Source organism: Scyliorhinus torazame, chromosome 30 (genome assembly GCF_047496885.1).
Source record: "Scyliorhinus torazame isolate Kashiwa2021f chromosome 30, sScyTor2.1, whole genome shotgun sequence".
Lineage (NCBI taxonomy): Eukaryota > Metazoa > Chordata > Chondrichthyes > Carcharhiniformes > Scyliorhinidae > Scyliorhinus > Scyliorhinus torazame.
Window position 1 is genome coordinate 12,180,850 of NC_092736.1, and position 18,660 is coordinate 12,199,509.

At 49.8% G+C, this 18,660-nt stretch overlaps 1 protein-coding gene across 1 annotated transcript in view; it reads right to left on the bottom strand.

Moving 5' to 3' along the window:
• Positions 1 to 17,620, bottom strand: part of LOC140404383 (sorbitol dehydrogenase-like) — a 35,439-nt gene extending 17,819 nt beyond the window's left edge. Inside the window, exons 1-3 of the mRNA XM_072492828.1 lie at positions 17,397 to 17,620; positions 4,968 to 5,001; positions 1,416 to 1,580 (exon numbers count right to left, since the gene is read on the bottom strand). Coding sequence (XP_072348929.1) covers positions 1,416 to 1,580; positions 4,968 to 5,001; positions 17,397 to 17,447 — 250 coding nt within the window. The 5' untranslated portion in view covers positions 17,448 to 17,620. The remainder of the gene's footprint in view (positions 1 to 1,415; positions 1,581 to 4,967; positions 5,002 to 17,396) is intronic.
• Positions 17,621 to 18,660: the final 1,040 nt, after the last annotated feature.

Genomic DNA, 18,660 nt, shown 5'->3' on the forward strand with positions numbered 1-18,660 from the left:
CCCGCCACATTTCTGCGCAGACCAGCCGGCGGGAGTCTCCGTAACACCGGCCGGTCAATGGGGTTTCCCATTGTGGGGCAGCCCCACGCCGTCGGGAAACCCCCGGGCGCCGGCAAAACGGAGACTCCCGCCAGCGGAGAATGACGCCCCAGGTGTGGACGGCGCCGGGGGGAACCCGCCATTTTGGCCTGGCCGCTTGGCCCATCCGGGCTTGAGAATAGCGGGGGTGCCGGAGAATCGCCATTTTGGGTGTCTCCGGCGATTCTCCGGCCTGCGGCCCGCGGAACTCGACGGGGCCGTTCCCGCCGCTTGGGAGAATCGCGGGAGGGCGTCGGACCGGCGTCCCGGGAAATGTTGGCGGCCCAGGCGATTCTCCCAACCGGCGCGGGAGTGGAGAATCTCGCCCCTGGTACTTATGCAAACGTGAGTGCAAGTGAGTTCCTGCTCTCACATTCATTGGATAAAATGTACTTCGATGACGTACTGATGGCAGGCACATTAACAATTGGCAGCACAAGATTAGCATGAGCCTTGGCTGAATTGGTAGCATTCTCACGTTAAGAGTCAGAAGATCATGGGGTCAAGTCTTTGAGCATATAACCCAGGCCGACACATAGTACTGAGTGAGGGCTACACCTGGCTCGCTCTCTCAGGTAAATATAGAAATTCCACTATTCATCAGCAGGAGGAGAATGTTCCTCAGCCCCCTGGTCAATGTTAAGCTGTCAACCAATATTCTTAAAACAGGTGAGCACGTTGTTCTTCCCAGGAACTTACTGTGGGCAAATTGGCTGCCACATTTCCTACGTCACAGCAGTGACTACACTTCAAAAGTACCTCATTGGCACAGTGATTAGCATTGCTGCCTCACAGCGCCGGGGACCCGGGTTCGATTCTGTCCTTGGGTCACTCTGCGTGGAGTTTGCATGTTCTCCCCGTGGCTGCGTGGGTTTCCTCCGGGTGCTCCGGTTTCCTCCCACAGTCCAAGGATGCGCAAGTTAGGTGGATTGGCCACGCTAAATTGCCCCTTAGTGTCCAAACTTGTGCAAGTTAGGTGGATTGGCCATGCTAAATTGCCCCTTAGTGTCCAAAGACATGCAGGTTAGGTGGATTGGCCATGCTATACTGCCCCTTTGTGTCCAAAGATGTGCAGGTTAGATGGATTGGCCATGCTAAATTGCCTCTTAGTGTCCAAAGACGCACAGGTTAGATGGGGTTACAGGGATAGGGTGGGGGAGTGGGCCTAGCTAGGGTGCTGTTTCAGAGGGGCGGTGCAGACTCGATGGGCCGAATGACCTCCTTCTGCACTGTAGGAATTCTATGATTCTATAAGACTTTCAGTAGTTGTGGAAAGCATGATACAATCGTAAGACTTTTCTTTATAGGTTCGATAAGGTGTTTTTTAACGGACTGACCTACTTTCAGGTGCTCGACTCCTTCCCCCAATTTATGCACAGTCCCGGCAGCTTCATGCCCCAAAACCATTGGTTTCTTGACAATAAAATCGCCGATTCTTCCATGTTGCCAGTAATGCACATCAGAGCCACAGATGCCGACCGAATGAATCTTCAGCAGGACCTCTGGAATCACAGCACAGCAAGGAAATTAATGTTTCAAACCACAACGCAACCTTCAGCAGAGGAGAGCTTCACACACTGAACGCAGGTACTTCGGAACACGCGGACCATTTACGATAAAGACACATGACTTAAACAAAAATAAGTAAATTTGTAGTGCAATGGGATTACATTATTCAGATTTGGTTTCTGTGAAGAGCTGATATTGCTTTCTTTATCAATTATTTTTTGATGTGGAGTGGACCAATGAAAATCTATCTGGAAGCAAGTGAAATGAAATGAAAATCGCTTATTGTCACGAGTAGGCTTCAATGAAGTTACTGTGAAAAGCCCCTAGTCGCCACATTCCGGCGCCTGTTTGGGGAGGCTGGTACGGGAATTGAACCGTGCTGCTGGCCTGCCTTGGTCTGCTTTCAAAGCCAGCGATTTAGCCCAGTGTGCTAAACCAGCCCCTTATGTGTCTACAGATCGACTCAGCGTCTTCCAAAGGGCGATCTTTTGATTAAGAGAACCTCCAAGTTAGCAATTTGGGAAGCCACTGCAAAGTCGGCACCCCCCCCCCCCCCCCCCCACTCCTTGTAGCTGAAAGGGCAAAGATTGGCTGGTTGCCAACCTCTAAAGCTCCTAAAGTGCCTCAGAAAATGGGCATTACTGAATATTGAAAGAAGGAAACCGTATCTATGGGGGTGGCACGGTAGCGCAGTGGTTAGCACTGTTGCTTCACAGCGCCAGGGTCCCAGGTTTGATTCCTGGCTTGGGTCACTGTCTGTGCGGAGTCTGCACGTTCTCCCCAGGTGTGCGTGGGTTTCCTCCGGGTGCTCCGGTTTCCTCCCACAGTCCAAAGATGTGCAGGTTAGGTGGATTGGCCATGCTAAATTGTCCATAGTGTCCAGGGGTTACTGGATTATGGGGATAGGGTGGAGGTGAGGGCTTAAATAGGGTGCTCTTTCCAAGGGCCGATGCAGACTCGATGGGCCGAATGGGCTCCTTCTGCACTGTAAATTCTATGATAAACCAACACACAAAAATAAATTCTGGAAATAAGGACCGTGACTGTAAAGAATTGTTATAGAAGCGAAATACTGTGGATGCTGGAAATTTGAAATAAAAAACAGAAAATGCTGGGTAATGTCAGGCGGTGGCAAACTTTGCGGAGGCAGGGACAGAGTTAATGGCCGGAGGATGCCGGCCGGAGAATTCCGGCCGTTCGCTGGCGGCTTTGATTCTCGGGTCCCTCCGACATAGCACCGCCGCCCCAGAGAGTTCTACCACCAGCGAACTGTGCGCCGCCTCCCGTTGCCGAGAAACATGCGGCTGGGGGATCGGAGAATCCAGCCCGACGTGTTGAGTCCGTGCGACTCTTCAGCGAGGGAGAAATGAAATGGATTTTATGCTGTTTAAGAGGGGTTGGGGCAGGTGGGGCAAAGTAGAAGGTCAGGATAGGTGGGAGCTGGGAGTGATTGGACAACGACGTCGCAGGCACAAAGACAGAGTTGTTGTGTTGATGAAGAATAGTTTTTGACCTGCTTCATGTAAAGGTGGAATGAGCAACGCCTTGCAGTTGGCAAACTCCTCGTTTACAGAGTTGAGAAGAAGCTCTCACTGGGGATTTGCAAAGAACCTTGCTCGCTCCTTCGCAACTCAAGAACAGATTTTTGCCTGCCCGAAGTTGGAGGGATATTGTAGAGCGGTTTTCAAGGTCATCCCGGGGGTGACCTTGGAGCCAGGGCCTCTAAAAACCATTGTCGGGGTGTCGGACCGGCCAGGGCTGCAGGCGGGTGCGGGGGGGCAGATGTTTTAGCCTTCGCCTCGCTGATTGCGCGGAGACGGGACTCCTGCTGGTGTGGAGGTCAGCTTCTCCGTCCTCTGCCTCGGCGTGGCTGGGGGACCTGCTGGAATTCTTGACTCTTGAGAAGGTGAAGTTTGGGCTGGGGTGAGGAGGATGGAAGGGTTCTAGAATTCATGGGGATTGTTTATCATGCACATTCTAGAATTGATTGCCATCGAACATTGGCGGGGGGGGGGGGGTTTATTGGGGGTGTTGAGCACATTGTCTACGGGATGACTGCTAATTTTCTTTTGCGTTTTATTTGGAAAGTACGGGTGATGTTGGGGTTTGTATATTGAAGGGGGCGCTGTTTGGGTATTGGCACGGTATTTGTTATTGCTGGTTTTCTCTTGTCTATTTGATGAAAATGTGGAAAATGAGGAGAATAAAAAGATTTTTTAAAGAAAAAAAAAAGATTTTTTAAAGAAAAAAAAAAAGATTTTTTAAAGAAAAAGAACAGATTTTGGAACACCGTTGCTCAAACATTCATTTCTCACGGTCATTGCCCCTCACTCCCCCGCACTGCATCAGTGTAGGAAATCATGTTCCAATAACTTACATCGAGCCGTATCATCCTGACCAAAGTTTTGGGGGAAACTTATTCCAATGCACATATTTTTAACAGGGAATAAGAAAGTGAAACCTTTCCCTCCCATTCAATAAGAACTATTAGAAAAGGTAATAAATCTTACGACAAACATCTAAATGCCCCAGTAATGACAAAGCTGTTATTCCACTCCAGCTTTACTTGACCTTTTGCCTAAAGCATCTTCTTCAATGGTTGAGTTGGCGGAGCAGGGAAGGCGTTGGACTTGGCATCCAATTGGGTTTTCCCCTGCCCAGTATCGAGCCCTGCTCGCAGGAGCGCGTGCGATTCGGAATGCTAATTGGATAAATTAATCGCGATGCTTGAGAATGGATAACGGTGGAAGTCCAATTCAGGGAGTTGGGAACACCGCAAGCCACCTTCTTCAAAATGAAGGGTCGCCCTTAGAGGACAGAGCTGAGGAGGAGCTTTTTCTCTCGGAGGTTTACGCAACTTTGGAACTTTGCAACACGCACAGATCAGCCATGATATTGTTGAATAGCAGAGCAGACATGAGAGGCCGAATGACCCTCTCCTGCTCCTATTTCATATGTTTGCATTAAAGTCTGAACTGCGTTTCTGCTCCCTAGCTTAAAACTGTAGCACACATTTTTAAAAAATCAATAAATTTAGAGTGCCCAATTCATTTTTTCCAATTATGGGGCAATTTAGCGTGGCCAATCCTCCTACCCTGCACATCTTTGGGTTGTGGGGGCGAAACCCACGCAGACACGGGGAGAATGTGCAAACTCCACACGGACAGTGACCCAGAGCCGGGATCGAACCTGGGATCTCGGCGCCGTGAGACTGCAGTGCTAACCACTGCGCCGCCGTAGCACACACATTTTTGCACAATGCATGTCTCTAAAATAGTCTGGCAGTGTGTGTGACAAAGGATGGGGGGGGGGGGGAAGTAATTGGAAAGGAATGAGGAAGGCTTTCGTTCAGGAAATCTTCTAGAGAACAACGTGCTTACCACCAGGGCATGGTTCCGGAATTGGGCGTTTCTCCTGTGGAGAGAAGAAAAGTGCGATGTGACGGAAATAAACGGCGAGATTTTATGATGTAACCCTAACCCTCTAACTCTTACCCCTAACCCAAGTAGGTTTGGCATGCTGGCCACCCCCGGAGGCCTCATGTCCTAAATGCTGGACACTTGGTGACCTCCCACCACAACCTTTCCTTCGGTCCCCAACCTCCAGCAGCAGAACATTATGTGCAACAGGATCACAATGGCTGGACAACTTTTTGTACGGAGTCAAACAAAGCGTTCCGCCAAAAAGGCCAGACTCAGTTCAAATTCATTATGGAGGTCTTGGTAAGTGGAATAAAACGGTATTCCAGTCTTAGAATTATGCTTAGAATTGATCGTACCTAAAATATCTCCCACTGCACCCAACCCTGTCGGTCATCAAGCGTTACACATTCAAATTAAATTCTTTCCCTCGTTCTACAGACATAGGACGGGATTCTCCATCCCGCCGCACCCGGTAGCAGGATTCTCTGTCCTGGCAGTGGGCCAGTGGCTAGCACTGCGGCCTCAAATTGCCGAGGACCTGGGATCGAAAGTGGCCCCAGGTCACTGTCCGTGTGGAGTTTGCACATTCTCCCCGTGTCTGCATGGGTTTCACCCCCACAACCCAAAGATGTGCAGGGGAGGTGGATTGGCTTAATTGGGAATTTTTTAAACAAAGGAAACACTCCAGGATATATTTCTTGTGACACCTCAGTTGTTTGACTTTCCACTGGCTTTTCAACAACAGTAGGCGGCACTCCCACCTGTGATCCAGCCATAGCATTACCATGGAACCATTGAATTTACAGTGCAGAAGGTATCCATTTGGCCCATCGAGTCTGCATCGGCCCTTGGAAAGAGCACCCTGCCCAAGCCCACACTTCCACCCTGTCCAGCTAACCCAGTAACCCCACCCAACCTTTTTGACACTGAGGGGCAATTTATCATGGCCAATCCACCTAACCTGCACATCGTTGGACTGTGGGAGGAAACCAGAGCACCCGGAGGAAACCCACGCACACACAGGGAGGACGTGCAAACTCCACACAGGCAGTCACCCGAGGCTGGAATTGAACCCGGGACCCTGGAACTGTGAGGTAGCAGTGCTAATCACTGTTCCATTTACCTAGGATAAATTGTACCCTTGAAAAAGGTAATTTTTCTATTACCCCTACCACCCCTTCTTCACTTTTAACCGGATGCTCTAACCTGACCACCTTACATAGCAGCACACTGCTCCTCTCATCACGAATTCCACATATTACCACCTTTTCTGGCAAAAACCTCTTCCAAACTACATATCTCCTTATCTCTCACCATTAAAGATTGTCTTGCTCCTGTATCACTTAAGATCTTAATCTCCTTACCTTCTCCACCTTGTACACAAGTAAACTTTATCCTCACAAATAAAATCTGTGAAAAGTTCTGGTACCTGCTCGTCCACCAACCTCTGAACAGGCTGTACGCTATTGCCTCTCTTCCACTGGGACAAGGGTTGGCTTCCCACTTTAATGAAACCCACTGGCTCATGCTGTCTTACTGACTCTGTCTTCCCAGCACATTTCTTCAGCCACCAATACTGCATCTTCGCATGTCCATCTTTATTAAAACTTCATTTTCCTTATCGCTCTTCTACTATCATAGGTTTCATTTTTATTCTGAGGCAAACTCTCCTTAACATCACCAACTAAACCTCCTTTGCATTCACCACCTGTGAATTTCTCATTTCCCCAGTTTCTATCCTTCACAGATTGAAATTGATGTTGAAAACCAAACTTTGCTTTATCAACCAATTCAAAATCATCTGCCATTTCTGCTGCCAATCCAGCAGTTTTAACTCTTTGCTCTTCCACATGAGTTCTCACCACTGCGGGAAGTGAATCATTAAATTCCTCCAAAATAATCGATTCACTAAGAGCGTCATACGTTTGGTCTATTTTTAATGCTCTTACCCATCTAACAGCATTATTTTGTTTAATTGTATAATGTCTGACCTGGTTCTTCCCTTAGATTTCTAAACCTTTGTCTGTACACTTCTGTCACTAGTTAATATGCACTTAACATGGTTTTTTTGCACCTCATCGTAATCCCTAGATACCTCCTCTGACAATGATGCAAAAACCTCACTAGCCCTACCTTTTTGAACCAAAAGTACCCACATGGTCTTTGGTCAATTAAATTGTTTAGCCACTTTCTCAAATAAGATGAAAAAGGCTTCCCCATATTTCTCATCAAATCTTGGTGATGCTCAAATATATTTAAACATATTCCCACTAAGCTTTTGACCAGGAAGCATTTCTTCTTCCTCTAGACCTTCCTCAGCTTCTGCCTTTAAGTCCAACATTTCCATTGATGTTCTCTTTACAGTTCCAGTCTCCGAAGTTCAAATTCTCTCTTTTTCCTTATCTTTTTCTTCCTTTGCTAATCTTTCTATTTCTACCTTAAGCTTCTTCTTTTCCATTTCCTCTGCCATGACCAATTTCTTCAGTTTTATTTCTTTCTGTTTATCTTTTTCCGCATTTTTAATTGTATCATTTGTAGCTGAATTCTAGCTAATTCCAATGATTCAGGCTGCGTCTCGGGCAAATTTAAATGTTCAGCCTTGTAATTTTTTCTCTACCTTCCTCATCCCTTTAGATAAGGTTAACTGCGGCTCCTACGCCAAATCCAAATATGTTGCTTTCGTCTGCCGTTGTAAACCATCCCGAGTAACCTCTTCCACCACCGAGGAAAGTGTTTGATTGGCCTCACTTCGCTTTTTGCCCGGCCGTGGACACTGTTGAACTGGAGATTGGCGGCACCATGGTGTGGTTGGGGGATCTGTACAACTTCCTCACATTAGAGATGAGGTTCACCCTCAGGGGGTCGGTGGACGGGTTTGACTTGCGTTGGAGGCCATTTCTGTCCATGTTTGAGGAATTGTTTGTCACTGCTTTGTCCTGGTAAAGTGCCCCCAATTTTATTCCGAGCCCGGACCAGACCCCAACAGTGGCTAGGATACTGGATCGAAACCTCAATATTTAATTTTAATTTGTAAGACTGTGCGGAAAGAATACTTCACTCCAGGAGGGATTACATGACGAAACAGGAATTTGGTATTTTAAAATAAAAGTTAATTATTAACACACTACGAAACTCTTTAATATCACACCTGAAAATACTTGAAATTACCCCTTCAACAAAACTACTCAATACAGTAAATTCCTATCATTACTATCTCTATTCCCAATTAAATAACAAGGAAGGAAAAACATACAGCTCTGGGTCTCTGGATTACCAGTCCAGTGACAATACCACTAGTCTGCTTACAGAGTACACAAGATCACAGTCTGGCTACAGAGTATACAAGAATACAGCTTAAGTACAGAGCATACAAGAACACAGTCTGACTAGAGTATTCAAGATCATAGTTTGATTGCAAAGTGTACAAGAACACAGTCTGAGTACAGAGTATGCAAGTACATAGTCTGAGTACAGAGTACACAAGAGCATAGTCTGATTAGAGAGTATACAAGATCACAGTCTGAGTACATAGTATACAAGTCTGATTAGAGAGTATACAAGATCATAGTCTGATTACAGAGTATACAAGATCACAGTCTGAGTACATTGTATACAAGTCTGATTAGAGAGTATACAAGATCATAGTCTGAGTACATTGTATACAAGTCTGATTAGAGAGTATACAAGATCATAGTCTGATTACAGAGTATACAAGATCACAGTCTGAGTACATAGTATGCAAGTCTGATTAGAGAGTATACAAGATCATAGTCTGAGTACAGAGTATACAAGTCCTGTCTAAATACAGAGTGTGCAAGATCACAGTCTGAGTACATAGTATACAAGTCTGATTAGAGAGTATACAAGATCACAGTCTGAGTACATAGTATACAAGTCTGATTAGAGAGTATACAAGATCACAGTCTGAGTACATAGTATACAAGTCTGTTTAGAGAGTATACAAGATCATAGTCTGATTACAGAGTATACAAGATCACAGTCTGAGTACATTGTATACAAGTCTGATTAGAGAGTGTACAAGATCATAGTCTGAGTACAGAGTATACAAGTCCTGTCTAAATACAGAGTGTGCAAGATCACAGTCTGAGTACATAGTATACAAGTCTGATTACAGAGTGTGCAAGATCACAGTCTGAGTACATAGTATACAAGTCTGATTAGAGAGTATACAAGATCATAGTCTGACTACAGAGTATACAAGATCACAGTCTGAGTACATAGTATACAAGTCTGATTAGAGAGTATACAAGATCACAGTCTGAGTACATAGTATACAAGTCTGTTTAGAGAGTATACAAGATCATAGTCTGATTACAGAGTATACAAGATCACAGTCTGAGTACATTGTATACAAGTCTGATTAGAGAGTGTACAAGATCATAGTCTGAGTACAGAGTATACAAGTCCTGTCTAAATACAGAGTGTGCAAGATCACAGTCTGAGTACATAGTATACAAGTCTGATTACAGAGTATACAAGATCACAGTCTGAGTACATAGTATACAAGTCTGATTAGAGAGTATACAAGATCATAGTCTGATTACAGAGTATACAAGATCACAGTCTGAGTACATAGTATACAAGTCTGATTAGAGAGTATACAAGATCATAGTCTGATTACAGAGTATACAAGATCACAATCTGAGTACATAGTATACAAGTCTGCTTAGAGAGTATACAAGATCATAGTCTGATTACAGAGTATACAAGATCACAGTCTGAGTACATAGTATACAAGTCTGATTAGAGAGTGTGGTAGTATGCATTAGGGGTCATGTGGGACTGTGAAGCCGTGATGTCATTGGCTGACAGATCCCGGGTCCTGGTTGGCTGTTGATCTCTAGCTCCGCCCTGAAGGCGGAGTATAAGAACCAGGAGTTCTCCCCCCGCAGGCCAGTCTGTTGCTGAACTGCGGGGAACAAGTCACGCTTAATAAAGCCTCATCGACTTCATCTCTATTCGTCTCTCGTGAGTCTTTGTGCGCTACAATTTATTAAGCGTGCTTAAAGGACTATGGAGCTCAGGATCGTCCCGGAATGCCTGAGGATCAGCGCCCAAACAGTGAACTCAGCAACAGTTTTTAAACACTGGCAGACTTGTTTCGAAGCCTACCTCAGAACGGCCCCCGGCCGGGTCACAGAAGACCAGAAACTACAGGTCCTGCACTCGAGGGTAAGCCCGGAAATTTACCCTCTCATAGAAGACGCAGAGGAAAACCAGACGGTGTTCGCAGCACTAAAGAGCATCTATGTTCGCCCAGTGAACCAGATCTACGCACGCTACCAACTCGCAATGAGACGGCAAAGTCCCGGAGAATCGCTAGACGAATTCTACGCCGCGCTGCTAATTTTGGGACGGGCCTGCAGCTGCCCGCCGGTAAACGCGATTGAACACACGGACATGTTAATTCGCGATGCTTTTGTGGCAGGTATGAACTCTCCCCAAATCCGCCAAAGACTTTTAGAAAAAGAGTCGCTAGGACTCTCAGAGGCACGGGCCCTTGCAGCCTCCCTAGATGTGGCCGCGCGAAACGCCCGCGCCTACGGCCCTGACCGCGCGGCAGCCCCTTGGGCTCCGTGGACCCCCGTCGCGACAAACCCCCCCCCACAGGCTTGCGCGGTTCAGACGCCAAGTCGTCCCGGGGGGGCCCGCTGCTATTTCTGCGGCCAGGCGAAACACCCCCGGCAGCGCTGCCCGGCCCGCGCAGCGATTTGCAAGAGCTGCGGGAAAAAGGGCCATTTCGCGGCTGTGTGCCGGTCCCGGGGGGTCGCCGCTGTCCCCGGAGAAGAAGGAGTCCTGCGCGTTTCAAACGCTCCCCAACCCCCCCCAGCGCCCCATGTGCGACCCGCAGGCGCAGCCATTTTGGGTCCTGGCCACCGCTGTCCCCGGAGAAGGAGTCCTGCGCGTTTCAAACGCTCCCCAACCCCCCCAGCGCCCCATGTGCGACCCGCAGGCGCAGCCATTTTGGGTCCCGGCCACCACGAGGGGAGGAGGGGCGCCGCCATCTTGGGACCCCCAGCCCTGTGCGACACATGGGGGCGGCCATTTTGTCCACCCCGCCGCCATCTTGGGACCCCCCAGCCATGTGCGATGCATGGGGGCGGCCATTGTGTTCACCCCGCCGCCACCTTGGACGGCAACAATGGACCCCAGCATCGACGGCTCCACGGGGTTCGAGGAAGTCGCTGAAGCACTACGACCACGTCTGGCCTCAATGACGCTGGACCAAGCACGGCCCCGGATGCTCCAGACGACGACAACAACGGTGCTGATCAACGGGCACAAGACACCATGCCTGGTCGACTCCGGGAGCACAGAAAGCTTCATCCACCCCGACACGGAAGTCCTCCTCTGGAACGTCGCTGCCGACCTGGCTGGCGGCCCCAGGACCCATCTTGCTCCGGAAACATGTGCGGGCGCACAAGTCGGACCCGTTGGTCGAGAGGGTTCACCTCCTCCACGCGAACCCGCAGTACGCCTACGTGGGGTACCCCGACGGCCGACAGGACACGGTCTCCCTGCGAGATCTGGCGCCTGCCGGCAACACGCACACCCCCTCGACACCAATCACCCCCTCCCTGCCACCGGCGCACCCCGCGACAGCCCCCTTCCCGGGAGGATCGTCCTCCTCCCAGGTCCGACCAGAAGTGAAGCTGAAGCAGAAACCATAAAGCTCCCGGAGACGACAACACTGGAACAAGCACCACCACCACCGGGGCTGAGGCGATCGACAAGGACGACCAGACAACCCGACCGACTCGTGGCATCGGTGTAACACTAGAATGTTGTGGACTTTAACGAGAATTTTTTTCCTTTTTCCCTCTTACGAATACTGTAAATAGTTCAAAACAAAAAACCCTGTACATAGCCCAGTGTAGGGCACTGTGATGACATGCAAAAGTTTTTTTCCTCCCAGGACCAGCCTTGTAAACCCCTACCACCATGCGAAGCACCATCCCGCCGGGTTCATTTTTAACAAGGGGTGAATGTGGTAGTATGCATTAGGGGTCATGTGGGACTGTGAAGCCGTGATGTCATTGGCTGACAGATCCCGGGTCCTGGTTGGCTGTTGATCTCTAGCTCCGCCCTGAAGGCGGAGTATAAGAACCAGGAGTTCTCCCCCGCAGGCCAGTCTGTTGCTGAACTGCGGGGAACAAGTCACGCTTAATAAAGCCTCATCGACTTCATCTCTATTCGTCTCTCGTGAGTCTTTGTGCGCTACAGAGAGTATACAAGATCATAGTCTGATTAGAGAGTATACAAGATCATAGTCTGATTACAGAGTATACAAGATCACAGTCTGAATACATAGTATACAAGTCTGATTAGAGAGTATACAAGATCATAGTCTGAGTACAGAGTATACAAGTCCTGTCTAAATACAGAGTGTGCAAGATCACAGTCTGAGTACATAGTATACAAGTCTGATTAGAGAGTATACAAGATCACAGTCTGAGTACATAGTATACAAGCACACAGTCTGAGTACATAATATTCAAGTACACAATCTGACTACAGGATATACAAAATCACAGTGTGAGCACAAAGTATAACGCAGCTCAATTGACAAATCTGGTATTCAAAACTAGTTGCTCGTCATAAAAATAATGCTGCTTTCCTCAGCAAATCCGGCCTGCATTTAACTCCAGACCAACATCAATGTGGCTTTGTCTTAACTGCCCTCTGAAATGGCGTAACAAACCCCTCATTGTAGGGGAAATTAGGGATGGGCATCCCGTGAAATAATCCACATCTCCATGTAGTTCTATTTCCACCATCGGATCAGATACTCCAAATCTTAACCACTTGTGGCGTAACCCCTGACGTAAACCCCATTTTCCTCATGTCAGGGTAAAAAGAGGCCATTTGGTCCACCGCAGCTGCGTCGGCCATCAAGCACCCGTCCATTCTAATCCCATTTTCCATCACTAGGTCCTTACCCCTTGTAGGCTGTGGAGTTTCAAGTGCTCATCTAAATACTTCTTAAATGTTGTGAGCGCTTCCCACCTCTACCACCCTTTCAGGCAGCGGGTTCCAGATTCCCACCCCCCTCCGGTTGAAAAAGCTTTTCCTCAAATCCCCTCTAAATCTTCTGCCCTTTTCCTTAAATCTGTGCCCCCTGGTTATTGACTCCTCTACAAAGAGGAAAACATCCCTTCCAATCCATCCTACTTATGTTCCTCTATCTACGTCGCCTCTGGTTTATTTGCCAGGTATATTAAACCTGTGCCCTCTGGAATGGACTGGATTGGATTTGTTTATTGTCACGTGTACCGAGGTACAGTGAAAAGTATTTTTCTGCGAGCAGCTCAACAGATCATTAAATACATGGGAAAAGGGAATAAAAGAAAATGCATAATAGGGCAACACAACATATACAATGTAACTACATAAGCACTGGCATCGGATGAAGCATGCAGGGTGTCGTGTTAATGAGGTCAGTCCACAAGAAGGTCAGTTAGGAGTCTGGTGACAGTGGGGAAGAAGCTGTTTTTGAGTCTGTTCGTGCGTGTTCTCAAACTTCTGTATCTCCTGCCCGATGGAAGAAGTTGGAAGAGTGAGTAAGCCGGGTGGGAGGGGTCTTTGATTATGCTGCCCGCTTTCCCCAGGCAGCGGGAGGTGTAGATGGAGTCAATGGATGGGAGGCAGGTTCGTGTGATGAACTGGGTGGTGTTCACGACTCTCTGAAGTTTCTTGCGGTCCTGGGCCGAGCAGTTGCCATACCAGGCTGTGATGCAGCCCGATAGGATGCTGGTAATTAATCTTTCAGTCAATGGGTGGGATTTGCCGACCTTCCAGTCGCGTGTTCTTCGGCAGGGCAGCGGAGGGGAAGACGGCGCGCCGTCTACAACCCGACGGCTTCTCAATACACCGATGGGCCGCATGGCATCAACGGGCAAAGCGAAAGGTGGAGTGGTTTGCCTCCTTATCAACTCCTTCTGTTGCTCGGATGTGGCGGCCCTGGCGACCTACTGCTCCCCGGACCGTGAAGTGCCATCCGTATTACCTTCCACGGGAGTTCACTTCTGCCATCATCACGGCGATCTACATCCCACCCCAGGCGGAAGTGAAGAAGGCGCTTGACGAATTGTACACCGCTATTAATAACAATGACACAGAATTCCCACAAGGCCTTGTTCATCATGGCCGGGGACTTCAACCAGGCCAACTTCAAGAGTGTACTGCCAAAACTCCACAAACACACCTCCTGTCCCACCCAGGTGCCCCAACATCCATGACCACTGCTACACAAACATCAAGGGTGCCTACCTATCCATCCCCTGACCGCACTTCAGAAAATCGAACCATAAGACGGTGCTCCTTCTCCCGGCATACATGCAGAAACTTAAGCGGTTAAGACAGTCGTGCAATGCTGGTCTGAGGCAACAGAAGAGCTCCTACGTGACTGCTTTGAGTCAGTGGGCTGGTCATATTCAAGAACTCAGTGACCAACCGAAACGGGTATGACACCACCATCACAGATTTCATCAGAAGGTGTGCAGAAGATTGCGTGCGAAAGAAGGTAGTACATACATTCCCCAGCAGAAAACCATGGTTTAATTGGGAGATTCACTCCCTACTGAAGGCCAAGTCTGAGCCGTTCAAGACAGGCGACCCCGACCTATACAAGAAATCCAGGTACTGACCTCCGCAAAGCCATCAGGGATGCCAAGAGACAATACCAGACTAAGCTAGAGACTAGTGACATGGACTCGTCGGTTGTGGCAAGGCTTAAACAACGTGACGGCTAGAAAGCAAAGCCATGTAGAATCTCCGGCAGCAGCACACCCCTCCACGATGAACCCAATGCATTCTATGCTCGGTTCGAGCAGGAAACCATCAAGCCGTTGTCAACCGCCCCAGCTGCCTCAGACATACCCATACTTACCGTCACAGCTTCTGAAGTCAGATCGGCCTTCCTGAAAGTGAACCCTAGGAAACCAACGGGTCCTGACCGAGTCCCTGGTCATGCACTCAGATCCTGTGTGGACCAACTGGCGGGTGTGTTCGCGGACATCTTCAACCTCTCCCTAGTCTGTTCCGAGGTTCCCACCTACTTCAGGAAGACCGCCATCGTACCGGGGCCAAAGAAGAACCAGACAACATGCCTCAACGACTACCGTCCGGTGGCCTTGATATTTATCATTATGAAGTTGAAGTGCTTCGAGAGGTTAGTCATGAGACCAGAATGCCTTGATCCACTGCAATTCACATACCGCCGCAACCGGTCCACAGCAGACTCCCTGGCCCTACACTCATCCCGAGAGCATCTCAACAACAAGGACTCCTACATCAGACTCCGATTCATTGACTACAGCTCCACCTTCAAGCTCATATCCAAACTCCAAAACCTAGGACCCTCTGCAACTGGATCCTCAACTTCCTGACCATAGACCACAACCAGTAAGGATAAACAACAATACCTCCTCCATGAAAGTCCTCAAACACTGCAAGGCTGCGTATTTAGCCCCCTACTTAACTCCCTATATACACACTACTGTGTGGCAGAATTTGGCTCCAACTCCATCTACAAGTTTGCTGATGACACGATCGTAGTGGGTCGGATCTCGGACAACAGTAAGTCAGAGTACAGGAGGGAGATAGAGAACCAAGTGGCGTGGTGTAACAACAACAATTTCTCCCTCAACTTTAACAAAACTAAGGAGCTGGTCATTGATTTCAGGAAGCGTAGTATCGAACAGAACCCTGGGCGAGATTCTCCGACCCCCCGCCGCGCCAGTTGGTTGCGTCCCCCCCATGATTCTCCGGCCCGGATGGGCCGAAGTCCCGCTGCTGGAATGCCTGTCCCGCCGGCGTGGATTAAACCACCTCTCTTACCGGCGGGACAAGGCGGTGTGGGCGGGCTCCGGGGTCTTGGGGGGGGCGCGGGGCGATTTGGCCCCGGGGGGGGGGGTGCCCCCACGGTGGCCTGGCCCGCGATCGGGGCCCACCGATCCGCGGGCGGGCCTGTGCCGTTGGGGCACTCTTTTCCTTCCGCCTTCACCACGGTCTCCACCATGGCGGAGGCGGAAGAGACTCCCTCCACTGCGCATGCACGGGGATGCTGTGAGCGGCCGCTGACGCTCCCACGCATGCGCCGCCCGGCAATGTCATTTCCGCGCCAGCTGGCGGGGCCCCAAAGGCCTTTCCCGCCAGCTGGCGGGGCGGAAATCAGTCCGGCTCGGGCCTAGCCCCTCAAGGTTAGGGCTCGGCCGGTCAAGATGCGGAGGATTCCGCACCTTTGGGGCGGCGCGATGCCGGACTGATTTGCGCCGTTTTTGGCGCCGGTTGGTGGACATCGCGCCGTTAATGGAGCCCGTCTGCATCAATGGTGCCGAGGTGGAGATGATTGACAGCTTGAAATTCCTAGGTGTGCACATCACCAACAATCTGCCCTGGTCCACCCAAGTCGACGCTATGACCAAGAAAGCACAACAGCGCCTATACTTCCTCAGGAAACTAAGGAAATTCAGCATGTCCACATTGACTCTTACCAACGTTTACAGATGCACCGTAGAAAGCATCCTATCTGGCTGCGTCACAGCCTGGTATGGCAACTGCTCGGCCCAAGACCGTAAGAAACTACAGAGAGTCGTGAACACAGCCCAGTCCATCACGCAAAACCCGCCTCCCATCCATTGAGTCTGGCTACACCTCCCGCTGCCTGGGGAAAGCGGGCAGCATAATCAAAGATCCCTCCCACCCGGGTTATTCTCCCTTCCAACCTCTTCCATCGGGCAGGCAATACAAATGTCTGAGAACATGCACGAAACAGCTTCTTCCCCGCTGTTACCAGACTCCAGAATTACTCTTCAATAGACTGAACTAATCTCTACACACATCTTCTCTACTGAGTAATACTACTCTCCGTATGCTCACACGATGTCTATGTATTTACATTGTGTATCTATCATGTGTCCTATGTTTTTGTCATGTATGGAGCGATCTGCCTGGACTGTACGCAGGACAATACTCTTCACTGTACCTCGGTACACGTGACAATAAATCAAATCCAAATCCCATTCTGGCGGCGGGATTCCCTGCTCCCGCCGCTGTCGACGGGAATTCCCACTGAAGCCACCCCACGACGCCGGGAAACCCACGGATGCGCGGACCAGCGAATCCCACCGGCAGCGAGCGGCCTGAGAATCCCGGCCAATTTGTCTCTTTCGTTACCCTTTGCTCATTGATTTAAACACCTCTAACCAACCCTCCTCCATGGGTGGGGGGGGGGGAAGCTTCTGTGCTCCGGGGAGAACCCTTCCAGCCAGCCTCCCTGTGTAACTCTAATCCCTGGGCAACCAAGAAATGGTCACCCTGCGAGTGCACGTGATGGACAAGCCCGTCCAGGCAAAATGGGGTTACCAGTTTAATATCTCCTGGCCCGTGGACCACGAGAGATAAGTTCTCCGACATCTTGTGCCTGCGGTTAGTGGCTTTGATCAGCTGGGAGGCGGTCGGGGGAGGTGGGAGTTCTGGTTCAGCTGCTTTCCTACTGGGATGAAGCTATCATTGGTCTGCGTTGCACTTCCTCCGGCTGTTCTTTCCAAGTTGTCGCCCCCAGTCGCCAGCACACACGCTGTTCACTGCCCTGTTCCCTCGCTATTAGCCTCCCAGCCCCAGCGCAGGGCTGTTTTAACACACCTTGCATCACACAAGCTATCATTGTTACCTCTCAGACGGACCTCTGACATCCCGCCCCCATCTCGTTATTATTTACAATGGGGGGGGGCTTCATTGGCTGAAACCTCGCCCCCCCCCCTTTCAGCCAATCAGATGTCAAAGTGTGCATATATAAATACAGCAGGCAACTTTCACTTTCAACTTTCTCCCCAAACTTAAGGAGGGCCAGCCACACTGCTGGGGTCAGACAGTTCCAACCCTCCAGGAATCTGCAGGTGTTGATGGCCAAATCTCCAGGACACTGGTGTGGGTGCAACCCTGGCAGTACCGGAGCAGAGTCATATTGCTTCACAGCGCCAGGGTCCCGGGTCCGATTCCCGACTTGGGTCACTTTCTGTGCGGAGTCTGCCCCTTCTCCCCGTGTCTGCGTGGGTTTCCTCCGGGCGCTCCGGTTTCCTCCCACAAGTCCCGAAAGACGTGCTTGTTAGGTGAATTGGACATTCTGAATTCTCCCTCTGTGTACCCGAACAGGCGCCTGAATGTGGCGACTAGGGGCTTTTCACAGTAACTTCATTCCAGTGTTAATGTAAGCCTACTTGTGACAATAAAGACTAATTATTATTATTATTGGACTCCAAATGTTAACTCTGTTTCTCTCTGCCCCAGATGTTGCCCACACCCGTTGAGTTTCCCCGGCGTTTTCATAGAATTCCTACAGTGCATGAAGGAGGCCATTCGGCCCATCGGGTCTGCACCGACACTCCGAAAGGGCACGCTACACAGGCCCACGCCCCCTCACTATCCCTGTAACCCCACCTAACCTCTGGACACTAAAGGGCAATTTAGCCTGGCCAATCCACCTGACCCGCACATCTTTGGACTGTGGGAGGAAACCGGAGCACCCGGAGGAAACCCACGCAGACACGGGGAGAAAGTACAAACTCCGCACAGGCAGTTTCCCAAGGTCGGAATTGAACCCGGGTCCCCAGGCACTGTGAGGCAGCAG